The sequence below is a fragment of the Labeo rohita genome, chromosome 17, assembly GCF_022985175.1.
Source record: "Labeo rohita strain BAU-BD-2019 chromosome 17, IGBB_LRoh.1.0, whole genome shotgun sequence".
NCBI classification, from domain to species: Eukaryota; Metazoa; Chordata; class Actinopteri; order Cypriniformes; family Cyprinidae; genus Labeo; species Labeo rohita.
In genome coordinates this window covers 6578756-6602221 of record NC_066885.1, presented here as the reverse complement: position 1 = coordinate 6602221, position 23466 = coordinate 6578756, and the positions used below count along the sequence as shown (strand labels likewise).

Sequence of the window (23466 nt, the reverse complement as noted above, 5' to 3'; positions counted from 1 at the left end):
AATCAACAAAAAATGCAACACATCTGATCTCAAAGGAGCACATTCTAGACTAAGCCAAAATATACAGAAGTATACTTTAAAAAGAAGTACTTTAATGACTACTATTTCTGTCCTTTAGTGTGACACAGTGTACTATAGTGACACCACAGATTTGCTTTTTTATCTCAAAATATCTTAAAAAAAAATAATTTTCACAAGTTTTGAACAGATGACAGTAAGGTTTGTCTTGAAATTGTGCAACAAGTCATGGGGAAAAAATTATGTTAATTATAATTTCACATTAAATAAATAAAACTATATTAAAATAAGTGTCTAACAATTAAGATAAATCTTTCTCATTCTATTTATATTTTATGAGGTTTTTTTTCTTAAATTTTGCTGTCATACCATAGGACAAATGTATGGTCCAGTTCAGAAAATTTGTACCAGAAAAAAAAAAAAAAAAAAAAAAAAAAAAACCAATGAAAGAATGGATGAAGATAGGAACTCTTTATATTTCCTCAAAGATCAGACTACACACTACATAAATATATGAATTTCTTCTTCAAAAACTGTCTTTTTTAAAAATATATATTTTTACTGGCTATTTGTTAACTAGTCATTTTAAAAAATATTTGTGCAACACACACACACATATATACTTATTTACATATAATATAAATTATATATTTTATAAATATAATTTTTTTCCCTTAATACATCCATATATATGTGTATATTTATATATATAAATATACACAGTACAAACATATAGTACGTAAACAAACTTTTATTTTAAATGCGATTAATTGTGATTAATCGTTTTGCAGCCCTAATGAAAATCTCTTTTCAATCTTGCTTTTTTTAAAAAAAAAAAAAAAAACAACCACAATGCCCAAAGTCATTACATTTTTATGAATAAATGTAAAAACATCTACTTTCATTGACTTTACATTTTTATTGACTCAAAAAGACATTCATCTCTTTTACAAAGGTGAGAGCGCACTGATTTACAGCATATAAAAAATAAGTTTTTAACAGACAGTTTGCAGACTAACAAAAGGAATAGATTTTACATATTTACAATATCCAAGAAAGGTTATATCAGCCAATATACACTTTTAACAAGCTAACATATTTACAAAATAAACCAGTGTAGCACTAAATATATACATGAACATAAACAGTGACTGCATTTTGTTTCATGTAGCTTTTTATGTTCCTATGTAGTTTTCTGTACCTGTTTTGTCTAAATGTAAAGCAAAACAATTGCATAGTGATTACTACATTTGTAAGCTTAAACTGAGGGATTTCAAAGTTAACCACCTCACTGGAAGTGTAAAAATTACATTACAACTATTTGAAATGCTTCAGACATTGTAATTTATGTTGCTGTTGAGGTGGGGAATATGACAATATGAGGTCTCTTAACTAAAATGTTCACCTGACTGCACTCAAACTTCACTGATTACTTTCGAAACAAACAAAAAGACACAAAAGAATTAAAACCGCAGTACTAACACATTAGAATAAACCTCACTACATCCTGTTTTAATTCCTAAGCTCCTAATGCTATTGTGATAGGTTTACTATTCCCTATTACAACAAACCTGCGTTCCAATATGCATACAGAAGAACCTTTTGAAAGGCACTCAACGTAAGATATAAAGTTTTGTGTATATAAGCTAGCTTATCTGTAACAAGAACACAGATTGTTTGTACTGAATTTAACATCTATTATTGCCTTAACATGCATTGATGTAATGCGGTGTTGATGCAAGACAATGACATTTGCCTAAACTCATTAGCAGATAAACTCAAGGGTGAACTGGCTTTACTGTTAAAAGTCACTGGGCAAATTTAATCATTCCTAAAAAGGTCGCCCGGAAAACCGCCCTAATGATTCCACAAAATCGCCATCGCAAAATATTATGATCAGCTTTACCTTCTTTGTGCTAAGGGAGAAAGAATCCTATGTTTAACGATCAAGTAAACTTTATTTTCTTAATGAACTCCAATGGGAAAAAAACCAACATGCTCCAATATGGAGGTTAGGATGAGTAAACAGCTTCGTTCACAACTACTGCCACAAAGAGTGGATAGACAATGGCTAGCAAAACCAGTCAGACATCTTGGTAGTCTAGTAGTTTTAAGTCTAAAGTATTGAGTTGTTTAAAAAAAACCCAAAAAAACAACAACACATCTTTGGATTTACCAGAGGCACAATAGGTGGTGCCCACGGCAGCAGGACTTATTCAGCAAACAAACAATAAATACATCAGGAAAAAAAAAAAACTCCTATCTGAACATAAACATGTTATACGTGAGCAGCAGCTATACCTGATTCATTGATTGGTCGATCACATTTGTGATCAATGAACATCTTCCTCATTTGAGTCCGATTTGAGAACTGGGGAGTCCGTCACTTTATTCACAACAGCATCTTGAGCCTTTAACCCAAGAGGAACCAGTTTAGGCATCGGCCGCCATGTCACACTGGATCCTTCATTGGCAGACTGGCCCGATGCAGCTTCACATGCAGCTTTCATGTGCAACAGAGGTGGCGGAGTAGGGGCATCACCTTTACCGCCGCACGCTGCGGGACTTTGAACATTTGTTGACGGTGCAACCCCAGATTCGGATGAAACCGACGGCGAATCTGATCCAAAAATGACTTTGACCAAGTCATCCACTTTGGGTGGGATATCGATTTCATCTTTAGAGTCTGGAGACATCAGATCTTCATCCAGAGTTAGAAACAAGGGACTGAGAGCACGATCATCATCTCGTTCTGGATCTGCCTGCTTGTCCGAACATGACTGTACCTCGCCTGGCACGACAATTCTCTGATCTTCGTCTTCATTACTCAGCTGCTGGCTAAGGAGAACGAGTTCATCTAGCAAAGACAACAGATTTTCATCCTCAGGGTCGCTGCTGTCATCCGGACTTTTCTTGTCTGGTCTGTCCTGGTTGGATGAAGTAACAGATGCACTGTTCTTGTCTTCTCCAACAGGTTTTTTTGGGGGCATCCTTGGATTCGGTATCATCCACAACCGCCCTTTCCTCTGAATCAAGAATTTTAACATCGGAGGGATTCTGCTGTTTCTCCACAGGTGCAGAGACAGATGTTGGCTGTGCCTGGACAACAGATGCATTTTCCACAACTTTCTGTGGTATTACCAGATTCTCAGCCGGTGGAACCAGAGAAATAACATTGGTGATATTTGGAAGTTTGGCAGAATCCACTGAAAATGAGGCATAATACAATAAAGACATTTTTAGCCATATGAATATCACTGAAGTATGGAAGCCCATTTTCACTACTGAATCAAAAAAAAAAAAAAATAATAATAATAATAAAATAATATAATTGCGACTTTTCTCATAATTCTAAGAAACTCACAACTTTGATACATAAACTTTTTTTTTTTCAAAATTGCATGATGTAAACTGAGAAATCAGAATTGCAAGATAAAAACTCGTCATTTTGACTTTTCTTGTAATTTCAAGTTTATATCTTGAAATTCTGACTTGATAATACACAATTGCAAGTTATAGTCAGAATTGTGAAATGTAAACTAAATTGTGAGAGAAATTCACAAATGAGTTATAAATTCAAATTCTGAGGGGAAAAAGACTATTTTCATTCATTCAAAAAAAAAAGACTACTTTTACTCAACTCTAAATTACAATTGCGTGTTATAAAGTCAGAATTTTATATAAAGTTGCAATTCTAAGATTAAGTCATAATTACAATTTCTCATCTAATCTAATTTCTCAGAATTGCGACTTTATTTCTCCGAATTGCATGTTTGTCACATAATTCTGATTTTATAACACAATTGAAAGTTATAGCCAGAATTTTGAAATATAAACTGCAAGAAAAACATCAGAATTGCAAGTTTATATCTAGCAATTGACTTTTTCCTCAAAACTGAGTTTATATCTTGCAATTCTGACTTCTGATCTCAGAATTGTGAGATATAAACTCACAAATGTGAGTTATAAATCCCAATAAAACAGTTTTCTTACAATTTTAAATTTCTCTTACCATTATGGCTTTATAACTCACAACTATGCGCTAAAACATCAGAATTTCGAGATTTAAACTTGAAATTCTGAGAAAAAGTCAATTGCGAGTTTACATCTTTATGTATCTTATTTCTCAGAATTGCAAATTTATATCTCACAATTCTGACTTTATTCCATGGAACTGCAAGTTATAGCCAGAAATATATATGTGAATTTCTTTCAGAACTGAGTTTATATCTTGCAATTCTGACTTACTTTCTCAGAACTGTGAAATATAAACTCACTTACAATTGTGTTATAAAGTCAGAATTTCAAGATATGAACTTTGCAATTGAGAAAAAAAAAGTCAACTGCAAGTCTACATCTGGCAATTCTGACTTTATTTCTCAGAACTGCAAGTTTATATCACAATTCTTACTTTATAACACACAATTGCAAGTTATAGTCTAAATTGTGAAATAGAAACTCAACTGTGAGGAAAAACATCAGAATTGCATGTTTTTATCCAGCAATTCTGACTTCTCTCAGAACTGTGAGTTATAAACTCACAAATTTGAGTTATAAATCCCAAGGCAGAATTTCAAGACATAAGCTTGCAATTCTGAGAAAAGTCATAATCGTGAGTTGAAATCTTTTTTTTTTTTTTATTCAGTGGTAGAAATGGGCTTCCATACTGACGTTCCACACTTAATGTAGTAAAATTTTTAATAGATTCAATAAATAACTATACCAGCCAAGGTAACTTACCTTGTTTGTTTGTATTAACAGGATTGTTTGTAATCTTTATAAACTGAGGCTGCAATAATGGAAGGGGATTTTCCACTCCAACCGAGTGAGAAACTGCAGGAACTATGGACACAGATGCTACACCTAGACCACAAGACAAACACAAAATGCTTATCAAATCACTTTATATCTGACATTTTTAAAAATATCATTGACCTGTTCAAACACAAACCTGGTGTGGATGATTGCTGTGTCCCTACTGAGGTGATGCCAATCGGCTGAAGTGGGTTGTTTATGGTAATGATTTGATTGCATGGAACCATGGTATTCATCAGAGGGAATACTTGAGGTATACACACTAAAAGAAAAAGAGACAACAAAAAGTGTGAACATCCAAAATCAGTTCCAACCAAGTCAAATCAACAGGGCACGTATATACAAATGTTTTCTTCTCAGACTAACCATTAGTTAAAAGAGGCTCATTGACTGGAGATCCTTGTATCACTTGGGATGATGCACGAGAGAGAATGTTTGGCCGCGTTCTTTCACGTGGTATTGGGGAATGTTTTATAGGACTTGGGACAGAGACAGGTTTCTTTTGTGGACTGGAGTTTGCTAAAGATGGCTGAGAAGGTTTGGGTGTGCTACCTTTCTCTGTATCCTGAGTTTTAAGAGTGTTTTTGCTGCTATCAAGGTTTGCGCATTCGGAAACACTTTCAGTCTGTTCCAGGCTTTTTTGTTTTCTAATACTCAAGTCCATCGGTTTGGAGGGAGAACAGGTGAGGTTGGAAACATCTTTCAATTTGTCCTGGTATGCTAAACCTTTCTGTTTACTTTCAAGATCAGCTAGTTTAGTTTTGGGTTTAGGTTTAGGTTTGGGCGTTGCCTGGTTCAGCTGGGACTTCATCTCTTTTGCTTTAGACTGGGATTCCAGGGCTTTTTGTTTAGCAATAATTTCATTAAGCTTCTGGCTAATGGACTCCGTACTCTTGTCTGTGGACAAAAACAGATACAATGCTTGTTAGCAAAACACAATGTTCACGTATTTACATTATACATTTAATATAAAAATATATCACAAACACAATGTTGCTGATTTGTTATAACTTAAAATGACTCCACAATCTAAAGGACTGCCTTACCACACAATAGTGAAAGTGTCTGTAGGTAACGCTGTCTCTTAAATCGCAGCTTCTCTCTTCTTTCTACTAAGTGGTCCTCCTTCTTAACCAGGGACTCGATCTCTTTTAGAGCCTTGAAAGTAAATAAATAAACAAATGACATAAAACATAATATTTTCAATGCGATTACAAGCATGAGAAGATCTAAAACCAACAACAAACCATTGTAAGGATTCTCATCTTGGAGATTTTAAGCTTCTTTGAAGGCCCTCCGAGTGTTGCCTGAAGTTTAAGAAAGCCCTCTCTAAGTGTGTGGCGCCTCTTTCTTTCCAGCCTCACTCTCTGTAAAGACGTTTTATAATACAAAGCATGAAATATATTACACATGTATGTTACAGAACACATAGAAAGGGTTAGATCAGTCATTTGAAAAAATGTATGTGTAAAACAGAGAAGATAACACTTACCCTGACCTTCACCTCCAACCTTGCATCTTCAATGTGCTTTCGTTTACTGTAAAATGTTTAAAAATAATGTCATTTTGTTGATTTTGAGGACTGGAATTGGTTCACTTTCATAAGCAAAGCATCTACAGTTGAGGTCAAAAGTTTTCATACACCTTGAATCAAGGGTATGTAAACTTTTGAATGGGGTCATTTTTATAAATTCAACCATTATTTTCTTACTTAGACTATATGTAAACATCTTTTATGTGAAATATTTTTTCAGGTAAGTACTAAATAAATTACATGCATTTTGTATTATCCCTCTTATTTTGGTAAAATAATTAACATTTAGCAGATTCTGAAAGGTGTATGTAAACGTTTGACCTCAACTGTATTTCCAGATGCGTTTGTAGTGTACATGCAAATCAAAATGAAACATTAAAATGATGCAAACTGCACTTCCGCATAATCAGGTGTGCATTACCAATGATGATTCCGCCTCAATGCAGATGCCCGAAATTTGGCAATACTGTCTTCCTCTGCAGACTCTTCAATGGTCTCAATATCAACCACCACCTCTGCGAAATCTTTCATCTCAGAGCCCACACCATCTGTATCCAATGTCCTCTCCTGTTTATCAGAACCCTGGATAACAGAAAAAATAAAACTAGCCTGAATAAACAATATAACAGTTTGTTGAGCAACATAAAATTATTCCGAAAAGGTGAAGAGACTCAATTTTGCAAAGCTCTTACACTCAAACTATTTGCATCTTCTTGGTCATCACTATACAGGTCAGAGTCATCAGTTAATTCTGTTACGTCTGAACCAATCTCTTCCTCGTCAGAAATTGGAGCTATGTCAAAATCGGTTTCCTTCTCTTTGGAATTAGCTCTGTCACCGGCTTCAGCCAAACTTGAACCACCTCCAGAAACCTGGCTGGGTTTTGGAAATGAGGCAGCAGAAGATGAAAGCTCTGATACATTTTCTGCTACTTGTTCAGAACTGTCACAGCTTTTTTGTTTAGAGGAATCCATCTTAGATTGGACTTGATCAACTGCCCCCTCTGTTGAAACTGTGCTAACAGAAACGGCAGCCTCAGGCTTAGCAGAGTTTTGATTCAGTAGCGTTGAACTTCCATGCTTAAGCAATGTAATGCCACTCTGAGGAAGGACAGGTGAGGAAGTTGGAGTGATAATTCCAGTCTTCTGAACAGGATTTGTTGGGAGAATTCTCAACGTACAAGTGCCAGACTGTCCCAGAAAACCTGGGACAACTTTAAGAGTAGAAGGAAGGCTGTTCAGTGAGACTGTCTTGGATGTGGTAAGTGTGATTGGCTTGGCACTCAAAGATGAAGCTGTAGAAACTGGTATAGTGACAACAGGCTTTGTCTGCGTTTGTGGTGTTGGGCCTGAAGATGTGACTATGGCTTGAGGCTTTTTTTGGATTGACTGCAGTAGGTGCGGGCAAACGTATTAAGGTTGCTGTGGGTGGAAAAAACATAATTAATATAATGCATTCTGTTCATCCAAAAATGAAAATTCTGTCATTAATTAATCACCATTAAATCGTTCCAAACCAGGAAAATCTTTGTTTATCTTCAGAACACAAATTAAGATATAATAGTGTGTGCCAAATGTGTCAATGTTACACATCTATATTTACTGTTTTTTTTTTTTCAGAACCACTTACGTTGGCCTTGAGTTAGGAGGTTGGGTTTGATTGCTTTGATTTGACTCAGAGGCACCAACTGCAAGAGCTGGCCATTAGGATTACGGTACAATGTGTTGCCATCAGCTGTCTTCACCACTTGAAGCAACACCTTTTGGCCTGGGGTCTGTGGGGGACGAGTCTGTGTGACAGGCTTTGTAAACTTTGGGCCACTACTGGTGAGGCCTGTACTACGAGACATAACTGTGATATAAACAGTCTTTTTTCCAGGAGTGGTCAATCCAGGTGAAGCGACAGTAGTTGTTGTTGTTGGGGTAAGACCAGACCCACCTGGAAATAAGGAAAATATTTATTATGGCAACTTAAACATTGGACTTGGTGGCTTGGTGAGGTTATTCAGCGACATTTCGATGCATGTAAAGTCAGTAGGCCCAAAGCACCACACTAGCCCATAATCAAAACAAATGATGATGGTGACACATTATGTTCACAATAGCAAAACTGCTGAAATATAAGGAGCGTCAATCAAGTCAAACAATGCTCACTTGAGTTGCATTGCAAATAGTTCGTGACGATTATACAACCACAAAATGCCACTTAATTTAAAATGTCTGATTGGTTGCTTTGTTTTGAACTTTATATGTTAATCAGACCATGTTTAATGACCACAATGCTGAATGAATACAGAGGAATCAAACAGATTCATATTTTCCTTTACCACTGTAAACATAGTGTCACACATCTTTACATGTCTGTCTACACAAAGGAAAGATCTGACATTGAGTTATGCATTATGTCAAAACCAAAGATGGTTTTGTTGAAGTCTAAAATACCACAGTCACAAACGGCGATAAAAGAGGATCATGGGAAGGGTACACAAAACAGTAAGATGTAAGTAATCCAGCATCATACTCTGAAGCTACAGCAAGCTCTAAATCACAAGCACAGACCCATATGAAGGCCAAGTATGTTAAATTCTCCCAGTAGATGCATGGCCAAGGGTTTGTTGGAAGGGGAAGCACAGACACACAATGGCAAACCAAGGAAGCCAGGCTTACCCAGAGGCAGGCTGGGTGATTTAGTGAGGACGGTGATGGCAGGGGCTTGGACTTTTGATACAGTGGGTAAACTGGCACTACCTGTGGAGTCTGAGGACTTAGACACCTGAGTAACCAAGCCTGCTTTATGAGGAGAAAGAGCCACCCCAGGAGCCCCAGCCTCTCTGTCAATCATCATGGGGATGACAATTTTTGGAACGGAAGGCTGTATTTGTGAGGTGCTAGTGTTGGTCTGATTTTGAGAGTTGATGTGGTTGACCACAAACTGGGTGAAGACCTTTCCCACTGGGGGCTTGGTCACTGTGCAAAAAACAAATTAGGGAGCAGGTTAAGTCTGCTACTTATGTGCATATTCACATGCAGTAAAGCTGCACAAATGTAACAGTGCTATGCACTGCTCAATATTTTACTGGACGTCTAATATTCTGGTCAATAACCTTGAGAACAAAATGTCTGGAGGTGAAACTGCGAACATTTTCTTGACTTACCCACAGACTTGATGGGCTGTGTAGTTGTAGAAGTAGGCGTGCTGGTAACTGTAGTTACTGTGGACACAGTCGAAACCGGAACTGACGTCACAGAGGCCTTGGTAACGGTTGATGTTGTTACCACATGAGATCCAGACTGAGTGACTGGACATATTCTCCCTGTAATATAAGCTGCCAATCTGTTGGCAGGGTGCAAAGCTCCCATCTTTCCCAGCTCTAATTTGGCTTGGGGATATGTCTTTCCATTAACCTGCAAGAATATTGATCACAGGTTTTAAAGGTCAGGTTCTAGTCCATTTACTTTATGCTATTGTGTTTTCCTAAATACATTTAAATTATTTTTTCAAATATTTTGCATGCATACCATTATCCGTCCTGGAGCATCAGGTGGTTTTTTCTCAGCCTTGAGCAAGCCTGCAGGGCAACACCTGGAGAGGAAGGGCAGACCTTTCACCTCACTCTTCTCTACATCCTTTTTCAGCTCAACTTCGTTTTGAGCAACCTTCTCATTTTTCTTCTTCTTCTCAGGTTTAGAGATGATTACTTTGTATGTATCGACAGAACCATCCTCCTTCTCTTGTTGAGTCTTGGAGACTGGCTGAATGAAGTACTTGCCAATCCAGAAAGGATGCTTCAGACGATCCTGAGCCATGTGCTCACACACTATCCGCATAACATAATTTCTGGCATCCGTACTAGCCCAGCTGCATTCGGATATGATCTCAAGTCGCTTGGCAGGGCCAGACAAATTAAGAGGTACAAGCTCACCCTCCTCGATATCTGTGAGTGGAAAGAAAATAGGATTTTTAATATAAGGACCAGCTTTTTAAGCCAGTTCAAAGTCCTTGAACTTGACAATAAGTTGTTCTCATAAATCATGATTGCATTAGTTAGGACAAAACTGACCTTGTGTTGAGACCTGTGAGATATGGTGTTGGTCAACCTGCAAAAATGACAAAAGTTCAGTTAGGGCAACGTTTGCACATTGTATTTACCGAAAAGTGTGTCATCCTTTATGTAGGAATCTCACCATTTTTTGTTTTTCATGGCACAGAGAGGAAAACGGTCGCGAACGAGCACATGAAACCTCGCTCTCCATATTGTCCTCAGTCATATTCAAATTTCTCTCTTCCACCTGAACACAGTAGGGAAATATTTAGGGTATCCTAAGATTAAGCGTACACATCAATGAACTTATGAAACTAAGCTAACATGAGAAAAGTACAAGGAATTGATAGTGGAAAGAACATTGCACACACAAAATAGTAAACCCATTAAAAGAGAAGTTTTTCTGAAAATTTACTCACCTGCATGTCATTAAGATGTTAATGTCTTTATTTCTTAAGTTGCAAAGAAATTAAGGTTTTTGAGGAAAACATTCCAGAATTTTTTCCATATAGTGGACTTCAACTGTGGCCAACAGGCTGAAGGTCCAAATTGCAGTTTCAATGCAACTTCAATGGGCTCTACACAATCTTGAATAAGGGTCTTATTTTCTTAAAAAAAAATAAAATGTAATACACTTTTTAACCACAAATGCTCATCTTGCACCAGCTCTGTGATGCACGTGTTTTCACGCATTGCGTAATCACGCAGTTAGTTCTTCATCTGTGTACTCTGGTTAAAAAAAAGGTATGGTAGGACGAAAATTCCATTTCATTTTCTCCTCCAACTTCTAAATCGCAGTTCTAAAAAAATGACGCATCGTTTTGCTAGATAAGACCCTTATTCTTTGGCTGGGATCGTGTAGGGATCATTATGCTGCACTGAAATTGGACTTTCAACCCATTGGCCACCATTGAAATCCACTATATAGAGAAAAATCCTGGAATTTTTCTCAAAAACCTTAATTTTGACTGAACAAAAAAAAGACATCTTGAATGACATGGGGTGAGTAAATTATCAGTGAATTTTCATTCTGGAAGTGAACTTCTCCCTTAAAGCATATTTAAATGAACAGTGATCAAAACTGATGTTATGGTTGCAATGCCTTCTAAAACTTAAATCTGAGTGTCTCACCCTTCTTTGTTTTGAAGGACTGAAAAAGCTCTCCAGGTCATGCTGAAGCTCTCGAGACAAGAGTGCTGGAGAAGGAGCTCTTGAAGGAGGAGGACAAAAGAGAACTTCTGAATCCGAACGGTCTCTTTTTCTATCCCATAATGTACTCACACGCTTAGCCGGTTCAGGTGCTATCTCCGGATTTGTGAGAACTGCAGTTGAAGGGCAATGTAATTCAGTTAATTTCATTTCCAAAGTTTTTTTCCCTCATCATTTCAAAGCAGCTTTTCATGCAATACAAGCATATTAGAAAGATACAAAAATATTATGTTAAAATGTGACCCTGGACCACAAAAGCATCCATAAGGGTCAGTTTTTTTTTTTTTAAATGGAGATTGATACATCATCTGAAAGCTGAATAAATAAACTTTCCATTGATGTATGGTTTGTTAGGACAAGACAATATTTGGCCAAGAACTATTTGAAAATCTGGAATCTGAGGGTGCAAAAAAATCTAAATATTGCGAAAAAACACCTTTAGAGTTATACAATTGAAGTTTTCAGCAATGCATTCACTAATCAAAAATTAAGTTTTGATATATTTATGGTACGAAATTTACAAAAAATCTTCATGGAACACAATCTTTACTTAATATCCTAATGATTTTTGGCATTAAAAAAGAAAAAACTATAATTTGCCCATACAATGCATTTTTGGCTATTGCTACAAATATACCCATGCTACTTATGACTTGTTTTGTGGTCCAGGGTCACAACTAATGAAGTGGTTAAATGCTAGTAATGCTAATACTATTGCGATAAATTATAGACTGACCATACGTCTTTCTCTTTTTGTTTTTCTTCTTCCATTTAGCCTTATTCTCCTCTGACACTCCCTGAGGTTCAGACTCATCTGTCACACTTTCCTCCTGTTTGGGGGTCTTTAGTGCAACAACTTTGCGTCGCAGGCAGCTACAGCCCAACATGCATTGTGGTTTTCCACAGTGATGATGCCGCCTCAAGTGAACCAGACTGGCACACACACAGCCAAGCCTACAGAATACATTGAGGCATGGTGGAGCACGTCGTCTTATAATTCTGGTAGCATCAGGGTTTCCTTTTGATACCCCCTTAAAACAGAGAGAAAACAAGATCAGGAAGAACATAAGGTGTCTTGGAGAACATTCTTTCGTTATTGACAATCAATCTATGCACTAAGATAACTTGTACCTCAGCGGTGACAAGAGTGGCTAGTGCAATGGCTGCCCTTTCTTCTGTGATATAGGTACGATGTTTGCCTTCCCACACTGCTCCATCTTCCACATCCATCAGCTTCACCAGAGTCTTAGGCAAACCTGTAGTACGTCCAGCTGTGCAACTTAATGGTGTGGAGCCAGAAACCTCAACCATGGGAAGTGTCTTATTAGAAGATAACTCTGTAGCAGTTTCTAGAGCAGGCTTTTCAGGACTCAAACTTTTTGATTCTTTCTTATTTTTACATTTCTTGTTTTGCTGTGGCTTTTTCAAAAACAAAGTTGGTTTGTTAACATCAAGCACTAGTTTTGTTTGCTTTCCTGTACCTGACTTCAAATGTTTTTTAGATTTATTTTCCTCTTTAGACTTGAATGTTGGCTTGACTTTATTGGATGTTGTGGATAAGGTAGGTGGTACTTGTTTTTTAAGTACACTATCCAGGGTACGAACGTAGCTAGTGCTCTTTGTGGGTAGCTGGTATGCAACAGGCGTAACATCAGTCTGGGATAAGGTAGCAGCTCGTTCATCAATCAGTTTGCCTTCACTGGCCAGGTACTCATCCAGCATGTCACTACAAAATGCAGAGAGGTTCTTTTGTCCTCCATCTGTGCTTGAAACGCCTGCAAATAAAATGTAATATTATTTTATCAGCATTCTCATATCAACCTTTCAAGTTACAGTTAATTTCATATTAAAGATATATTCTATATAATATATATAATGTAGTATACCTTCAGTAAGGGATCCTGAGCCAGAAAACTTATCTCTCCATCCTTTAATTTTGGTGACATCTGTGGTTTTTCCTGTCCTCGAAACAAACCGGACTATAGAGGGAAAAATACATTTATGACAATGAAAATCGGAATCATTATACATGCATGATTTAATTGGTTTATTGATTGTTAATATTATTAAATTGTTACCTTGAGATGACGCTGAACTTCCTTCAGGTGAGAGTGCAGGTGGGGGTATTGGTAATTGCACACCCAGATATTGCAGGTCAATTTCCAGGGTGAGATCAAGCAGATTTAACTTCAATCCAACTATGATGAGAGAAAATGTAAAACTATTAACTACTGTATGTTGTATTGTAATACAACTGTGATACTTAAAAGGTAGTTCAAAGTCAAAAACCTTCTTGTAGCACTGGGTGAATGACCTGTCTGTGCCTCATGACTTTGAGATCACGTAAGAGGATTTTCTCTAGCTCCTCTATCTTTTCCTCTATATTTTCATAGATGACCCCTGTTTAAAGCAAAAAGTAGGTCATTTTAAAGTGGTTCCTTCATATTAACAATGGTAAGATGTTTAATTCTTACCGTCAGGATCCTCTGTGGTTTTTTGTGCAGTCTCTGTTTTGGCATCATCTCCAAGGTGAATCTCAAGAGCTTTCTATTTCAGAATTAAAGTATATAAACCACACAGAATGTCACAAGGACGAACTGTCATAACTATATAAAAAATGTGTTGTAGACGTTAAACACTAGATCAAATAAAAAATATCAATCAATCAGTCAATAACTAACTTCCCCTCCATGTCATATCTGAATACATATGGCATATATTTAATACACAGTGACCCAGGTTTGATGTGAATAACAGGAGGAAATAATTTTATTGACATCGAGCTTGGCACAATCATATGGATGATTTTAATTTTTAGGTGGCTGATGGCTTTAAAGATCCCTTCTACATTCTAAAGTAAACGGGCATATTATTTGTGTTACCTTTGACGTGAAGGAGACAAACAATTGGCCTTCAACATCCTCCAGGCTGGGCTGCATTGGAACAGGTATGGGTCCTTCAAACGCCTCATCTTCGCTGAACCTCAATTTTCCTGTTTTCTTCTGTTTTGCCTTGGATTTCTTCAAAGTGCTTCCATGAGAGGACTGTTTGGTTGGTTGAGGAACAATGTGATCAGAAACAGTGGTCTCACAACTAACAGCAGACTGCAAGTCATTAAGAGGACTTGGTCTATCAGAGCACTGACTTTGAGAGGTCAAGTCAGTTGTTTCCATGGGATGTTCTGGCTCACTGGGGACACTTGATTCTTTTGATGTCACAGTTCCAACCAGAGGTCTTTCTGGAACAAAATCAAGGCTCTTTCTGGGAGGCACAGGCCTGTCGTTGAATAGACCTAGTTGGAAAAGGTCAGGACAGGAAGAAACTGTGCAATCCAATAGTCTTTCTGGAAAAGAATCAAGGGTCTTTCTAGGAGGTACTGGTCTTTCACAGAATAAACTTGGTGGAAATGGATCAGGAGAAGAAGGAGCTGGGCTGGGTAAGGAGAAGGCTGGGGATGGTGGGTCATCTAATGGCAAGGAAAGAGATTCCTCTTCTTGTGTGATCATGTGTTGAGGAACTTTTTCAGACAAAAGCTCAGGACAAGAGTCCTTGGAACTGTCTAGGAGGCTATTAGAAATGGATTCATTCTCAGCAACTTCAGGTATTGAGGTAAGTTGCTGGTAAGGAATAACGCTACTGTCTGTACTAGATGGAACGTCAAAAACAGATGTAGTGACAGAGGGGACGACTGGTGTGTCAGCAGAGTCAGTGTTAACTTCAGGTGTAGTAGGTGAATGAGAGTCATCCACAGTGTCACATGTAGGGAGTGATGAAATGTCAGACTGAGACCTCAGTGTGTTGTCAAGATCTGGCATAGAAACATCATCAGCATTATGAAACACACTAGAGATATTGTGAAGTGTTGGGTCAGAATCAGGTTTGGCGGGAGAGGTAGTGTTTGGGGCATTTAATGGATCACTGCAAACTGGGGAAGGTGACAGTCTAACAGATAATTGTGGTTCTGCTGGTATGGGGGATGCAGTTGCAGATGGAGATGATAACGCAGTGGACTGAGAAGTTGTGTTGCTTGCATCTGTTGTTGATGTTTTAACTATTTCAGATAATGAGGTAAGTACTGGTTGTGAATCTGAGTTAGTGGTAGCACAAGGGATGGAAGACATCAAGGCAGATGAGCTTTCAGGGGTTAAGACAGGTTTACAAGACTTTTCAGAGTCTACGGATAAGCTGGGAACATCAGATTTTGGCGTAGCTGGTCTTGTCTTAGACTTTCTCTGTTTAAGAAACTGAGCAAGGAGTGGTAGGGGTACACGTTCTGGCCGCTTGTGTGGTAAAGCTTTCTTTGTGTTTGCTTCAGACTTGGCCTCAGTGTCCAGGGAAGAAAGGGTCTCCATTCCCTTTTCATCATTTTGATCACTGGATGGCAATGTAACCTTGTCAGCTTTGTGTTCATCTGTTTCTGTTTTATTTTTATCTATTTTCAACTCTGTTTTTGAGGAGGTGTCTGTGCTTTTACATTTGGGAATGTCACCTACCACAGTTTCATCTGTACTAACAACTTGTATATTTTCTGTTTTGGATGGTATGTCCATCACCTCCTTTCGTTCACTCGTGCAAGTTGTGGACGTTTGCAAGACCACACCATTTTTCTTGATATTCTCGAGTGATAACCTTTTTACTTTCACATGAGCACCTTTAATGAAGTCTGAGAATGCCAATGACGATGGCCGCTTCTTGCTGCTGTCAGAAAACAAGACAAAAAAAAAAGTTCAATTTGTCAAAAATGGCAAATTTGTACAATATAAGAAAATATTGTCATATGCAGGCTTCAGCTTAAAACGCACTATGCAAGTATGTGAATGCAAACACTTCGAGTTACAGCTACATACTTCTTTTTCTTTATAGCCAGCTAATGCCATAGTGGATCAACTGCTTGAAGAAAATCTCACTCAGAACCCTAGATAAACTGTCAACATGGTTAAATACCTGAATAATACCAAGCCAGTTAATAGTGTCACCCAAAATTAAAATTCTGTTTTCAATTACTTGCTCTCATGTCATTCCAAAACCCACTGACATAGAATCCTTCATTAAATTATGGTTGCACATGGACCATTTTAACAACATCCTTACTACCTTTCAGGGCCTTGAACACGGTAATTGCGTCGCTGTCTATGCAGGGTTAGAAAGCTCTTGGATTTCGTCAAAAATGAGGGCAAGTAATTATTGACAGAATTTTCATTTGGGTGAACTATCCCTTTAACTACACAAACATTTCAGGGTAACCATGTTGAGTCTTCAGGTCTATTGCTACTGGCAACAGGATAATGCATTGGTAAAGCATTAAAACAATTGCATAGAGTATGTTTTTGTGTAAATCTGATTCAAAGTAAAGCAACATTTTGCTTCTGCTTGACAAATTTATGCTGATAAAACTACTTACCATGAACTTTGAACATTTGCATCTACAGTGGGCGCATCTCCTATAACAGCTTTCCTTTCTACATTTGTAGGGCTGGGAACATTCTGATCCTTATTGACCTTCACAGTAGCATTTCTCTTCATGAACAAAGTTTTTAAATTATTCAAGGTTGTCATCTCCCTGCTTAGCTTGAGCTCACCCTCTGCTTCCTCAGTGGACATTCCATTTTTGGCCTTCGATGATCGAGCATTGACCGCATCGTCCCTGAACCCTTTGGCAAAGGGGTTGTAGTCAATTTTCAGTTGGGTGATGCGAAGGTTTTGATAGGCTGTGACCGCAAAGAACTCTGTCTGAGAAAAACTTAAAGTTATGACATTGGGTGCGTCAACTTGAATGTTTTCAGAGTCTTTGTCTGCAGGTATGATATGAAGTCGAGGAAGGTATCTGTGCATCGAGTGCAAAATAATATGGTCCTCCTGGTCCAGGTTGTTGCAGAGTTTTAGTCTGTAAAATGAAACAGGGTATTGCATCCAGTGTAGGCCAGTAGCAGGGGACTCTGGGTGTACAAACAAACGTGACACATGAGGCTCAGGCTTCCCATTGGTTTCCCATCCTTTTCCACTCCATTTGTATCTGTAGTTATCAACTGGAACAATATCCATTGCCAACAAGTAACTCTGGAAAGGTTCCATTCCAGAAAGACGAAAGCGGCAGTAGGGGAACATTCTACGACCTTGTTTGGTCAGAATCATCTCAGTCTGACATCTATAGAACTCATTCCACATACTGTTGTTGTCCAGTGTAACCGTGATGCCCTTACATCTAGTATCTGCTGGCAAGTTCTCAGACTGGGGGGTGTTGTTGGTGTCCGCAAAAGTGGATGATGTTGGATGCATGCCTGTTACAACAGAGCTGACTGGGGATGTCACCATTTTATTTGCTTCACTAATTGCCATCAGGCTGCCTTTGTCTTTCCCACTATCACCAGACTGCAACTGTTTAAGGACAACAAAGATGGATGGTGGAGATGTCGTGGGAGGTGCCAGTGTTGGGGCAGTCACGCCCTCTTCATGAAGCACCATTGCACCCTGCTTCTCCGTATCGGCCATGGGATTTACAAAGTCATCTGGAAAGCTTCCAACCCTCTCACCTCAGGGTGTATCAGGTCTACATCCTTTAAAAAACAAGACATACATGACATGGCACGGTCAACGCATGTTTAAAAGCTAGCAACTGGAAAGCTTAACAAGTACATTATAAGCAATTTCATTGGTTGTCACAAACTGTTTACACCCTGCTTGAAGAATGTTTGAATCACAAAATTGGTGTGTAGTGTATGGTGCTTAGTGGACTACAGGAGGTTTTTCATCAAAGCCATCTAAGTATTACATTAGCCTCAAGGTAATACTTGTGAGGATATCTAAGTAAGTCCTAGACATGAAGTAAATCTTGGACATTGGTCAAGCGTATTCAACCCAGCTCTTGAAAATTCACCTTGCAACACCTCTGAGTTTTGTACACACTTAGATCAGCTAATCCAAGGCTTCAGGACACTTAAAAATAACATGTAGGTGCAGGGTTGGAACATGAAAGTGGCTACCTTGTACCTAAACAGTCTACCTCTGCCTCTGTAAGGGACAAACAGTAAATAAAAAGCCTTGTGGTTTGGTCACATTCAAGTAAAAAGGAACTGTAAACACATGGAGGAACTGATACCAAGAATACATTCAGCACTTTCTGGGGATCTGTTGCCTTAAGAAGGGGAATTGATGAAAGATACTGCCAGGGTACCTTCAGCAGTCCATGGCCCTGTCCCAAATGGAACACTTCATGTGCACTTGCTGTCTTACAGACTTACAATGGTTGCTGCGTGCACGTGCCCGTTAAGTCCACAAGACCGTAGGGTGTCCCAACTGTCATTTTCAGAAGGGTGCTCGCGAACGTCCTCTTTGCGGCCGTTATGCACCCTCGATACGCATTTTTGCCAAGCCCGCACTGGTGCAAGCTCTGCAGCAGACTTCTACCCGACAGTCAAAGCGGCATTACGTCACGAATGTGCAGACTCAGAGGAAGACCGCAAGGGTTTAGGGTGCCATTTGGGACAGGGCCCATGGCAATAAGTGAATTACTTTCATCCTGTTTCCACCTGGTATTAAATTGTTTTCTATGATCTGATCACAAGGTGTCTGTTCCAAATGTAATTTTGGAGGTCCTGTGGTTTCTGTGTGTTTATGCTAAATCGATTTGTGGATCAATTCTACAATTTTCCGAATGCATTGCGATTACTTCTTGAATCGATTCAACCAGTTTAGTTTTTAAAAGCAGATGGCACTGCGTGCTTTAGAAACAGTTGTACTTTGCTTGCTTCCATTTCCATACACACATAACACTTGAACTTAAAGTAACCATTCATAAAGTTCAAAAAGGTTGAAGCGAATTACAAGAGTGTTCACAGTGGGCTGTGTTTACATTAATCCTGCTTCATAAAAGCCGAGGTGCAAGTACATTAAACCACTTCAGGGCTCGACAATAAGGAGTGCCCGATGGCCCGGGGCCAGCGTGAAACACGCTCGGGACAGTTGACGAATCTGTCACTGATCAGGCCACTGCTGTGTCGTCACAAAAGTTTATCATTTGGATGTGTTTTTAAGCCTTGTTTATTTAAAATTTCAAGCGATCACAGAGAAACTGACCCCTCTGACGGACAGATAGCCTACAAAAGTATGTCAAAATACCCGTTTTGACGAGTAACTTTGTAGCTTTAACAATGATTAACCTATATTAACTTATACAGTGGAGTACAGATGCACCAACCTCTGTTCCGGTGTTGTGCCCATTTTTGACCCCCGCCAAATTATTACCCCCTCTCGTTGAAATCGCTACATGATTTGCCTAATCCTAACCCCACCCAAATCCTAACCCCTCCCCCATACCTAACCCTAAACCTACCAATACTAGGGGGGTAGTAATCTGGCTGGGGTCAGAATTCGGCATAACATCGGGCTTGCACACAAACCGCAAGCAATCATTTTTCAAAGTCTCATACGTGTGGAAATATTACGAACTCTTTAAACATTCGTCAACAGAGGTCAGAGACGCTGAAGATGAACGCAAAGAGGAAAAAATACTGTAGCAGGCAGAGCAAGATCACGGTTCACAATGCGCAAAATATTGGAAATATTATCTAAATATTGAAACGGGGTTTATATGAATGTATCTCTGAGGGGAAATGACTGTTTTAAGAAATGCTTACATGGCATTTTCTTTTCATTTGCCTCAGTATAATGATTTAAAGTTGCGTTCATAAGCACGGCGCTGCTTTGTTTACAGCGGTAACCAGGGAAACGCTGTATCATTAACCCATAAGCTCCACCTGCTGGCAGAGACCGAATTTGCATTTATTCAGTTCATTCATGTTTTTTTGTGGCAGGGCCAGTGAAAATTTTGACTGGGCAAGTAAAAATTTGAACCACTTGCCCGACCGGCCCAGTAGAAAAAATCCTTAGCGTTGAACCCTGCACTTAAATTACTTAAAACTAGCCTAGAGCGCCATCTGCTGTTGAAAACATTTACACTAGTGCATTTTCGTTTTAAAATGCATAACTTTTGCTACAGTTATGCCTGTCATACTCCTGCTTTTCGACCCTCAAAAACTGCAGCTTTCAAAAACGCTGCAGACCCCGTTTTAGTTTGAAAAGTCCAGGTTTGCGTTTCAGTTTAAATGGACCAAAACGAAGAGATTTTTCAGTTCTGTAATGTGGACAGAGATCGTTTCTGAAGCACAGTGAAAACGGCAGTGGGGATCTTTTTATTTTAAAACATCTTTTTAAAACGAAAACGCACTAGTGTAAACAAGGCCTCAGAATCGATTCCAGAGAGAATCGCAAAGCATTCGGAAAAAAAACAGAATCGATCCACAAATTGATTTATCACCCCTAATCTGTACACAAGGAATGCACAAGAAAACCTCTTTGGAAACAGTTATTGTTATTCTTGCAATTCCATTTGGCGCCACTAGTTGCATCATCTTAAAAACAAAGTAATGGTATTCTGAGTTAGGATGGTCAGCTATAATAATAACCTGTGTTTTATGTTGACAACAGTGGACTTAACAGAAATGACAGAAAAACAGAAAAATATAAAACAGGAACAACAGAGTAATACTACATTTATCCCTTATATTTATCCCTCATGACAGGCAATTAGTTCCCAGAGTAGCTGCAAAGCTGTCTCACAGTTGACTAAGCATGGGGACACATTTTCCATTACATTTGCAGCAAAACAACCCAACAAAAACCTTCAAAAATTGTCAAACCACATACATAATGTAGGCTAGAAGATACATTACGTACAGGCAGCTTTGTGCTAGATAGCTACAAAGTGCATAATAAACATCACTCCTTCTGCAAGCTCATAGATGGTACTTTATTTCTGAAGTAGTACACTTTTTTTAAAAACTTTTGTCTGTATGGTGATTACACTGACTGTCATCTGAATTAGGATTTCTGCCTGTGATATCTGTGTTTTGTGACATGACTTGGCCTGGCTCTTCTCAATATTTTATTAAAAACTTAAAGTACTAAAACAGATCATATGACACCCTAAATGACAGTTAACTACCTAACAACTGAATTTAGTTATAAACAGAATTATAAATATATATATGATTGATTGATTGTTCAAATTGCTTTTCAAAAGAATTAAAGTTCTTCATACTTTATAAATACCCTGCAAATATAGACTAGGTGAATGTATAAAATTTACTCAATGTACCTATCAGGCCTGTAATAAATACATATGGATTCTTATTGGCTTCCGATTGGTCGAAACTACTATATTTAGCAATGCATTCTTGAATGCAACTACTACATTTAGCAATGTTGTCTGGTGCAAACATTTTAATTTGCGTAAAATGATGCTTCAATAGATTTTACTAGGTAATAAATAAAGAAAACAACTACTAGCTTAGTAACTTTTTTTATATTTAGTAAGGTATTGAGGCCATGCTGCATTGTGAATATAGTCACTCTGCTGCATGACTATATTCACAATATGGCACAAACTCTTGTACATTATTGTTAAAATATGAGCATGTAACAACCATTATTTTAATCTTTGTGCTGTGTAATTACACTCACTACACTTCTAGAATAGGGGGAGAACTCATTCAATGTGTGTTCAGTGTTAAATGTTACTGCAAAGATGTGCTTTAAGTTGATTCATTTACCAAACGCTGGGACTCAACTGATGAACATTATTTCTAATTTCTTCTTTCTAATAATTCAGGGCCACTCACATCATTTACTACATACTGCTCAAAAGTAAGTGTTAATGTTCCTCTGGTCATGGGATCGCAACATGTCAGCCTCCATGAGGCAATACACTCTATGCAACTTAAAACAACTTTTATTTGGCTACTTATATCTCAAGTCTTGGTCACATGTGAGCATCTTTTAAACATTTCTTCCATTTCCATTTACACATGAAAAAGCGAAAACGCAAATAAATACAGTTATGCTTTGTTTTTCTGGATAGACAAAATATTTTAGCATTTCAAATGCATTATTATTTGCAAATGATTTACTTTTTATTTCTATAAATATTGTTAAAATAATAATACGAGTTATTCTTTATTTGCAAAAGTGTTAGAATGAGCCGCTGTTAAACGATAAGTAGCGTAAATGTTGCGTAACCTTCTATAATATGTGTAATAAATCAAAAATTGTTTCCTAGAGTAAAAATGCAATGTAAGATGCTCAAAAACATTTAATTTACAATTTAGCATTATATACTCCCATGTATTTTTATGCATAATAAATAAAAATATACATTAACAACGCCATGACATTACACTAGCCACATGCTTTGAAAACGCAAAACAAGTCCAATTTTTAAGACACATCTATGATAATAATAAGACCTAGATGATATCGTCAAACGCATTTGTAACGCGACGTGCGCATGAAAACCGAGGCGGCTCATAAACTAGTCGTTTACCACAACAACAAGACTAGACTGAATATTTTACCTAACTCACAGGTAAGTAAACGCGGCAGCCACCGACGTACATAAATGTTATTTGTCCATTCAAAGTCAAGAAATGGAGTTTCAGTCACCTTTTGTGCAACGGGCGTCGAGTTATATTCGTCGATGTCGCGTGTCTCTAATAGGCCCGAGAACTAAAAGTTGGCGCGGATGGCGCGTGCACGTCGAAACATCTCGAATGGCGGGCGAATCTGATGCGAGCGCGCTGAGAGATGATCTGCTCTGGCCACGAAGTAACAACGAAAAACACCCTTGTTCAGCCGACTTTTGCGGTTTCTTTAACAGATACAGCTTTATCCGGATTAGACTGTTACCTTTTGTCAATATGAAATGCATATTATGCATACACTCTGTCCTGTCTTCGTTAATGCTGTTATGCTCTCTCTCTCCCTTCTCACATTATTACACCGTGCGTCTCACCCT

The 23466-nt window shown here is 38.1% G+C and overlaps 1 protein-coding gene across 1 annotated transcript; it reads right to left on the bottom strand.

The window, feature by feature from the left end:
* Positions 1-1033: 1033 nt before the first annotated feature.
* mgaa (MAX dimerization protein MGA a) lies at positions 1034-23466 on the bottom strand. Its single transcript, XM_051133102.1, is given in 27 exon segments — positions 1034-2990; positions 2992-3224; positions 4759-4881; positions 4970-5095; positions 5200-5730; positions 5880-5991; positions 6081-6200; positions 6326-6371; positions 6789-6949; positions 7060-7749; positions 7751-7788; positions 7997-8305; positions 9034-9333; positions 9522-9771; positions 9886-10301; positions 10428-10464; positions 10552-10656; positions 11541-11731; positions 12355-12649; positions 12750-13393; positions 13505-13597; positions 13697-13816; positions 13908-14018; positions 14093-14165; positions 14501-16316; positions 17020-18172; positions 23115-23466. Coding segments are annotated over 26 exon segments (8667 nt in total). The 5' UTR covers positions 18108-18172; positions 23115-23466; the 3' UTR covers positions 1034-2351.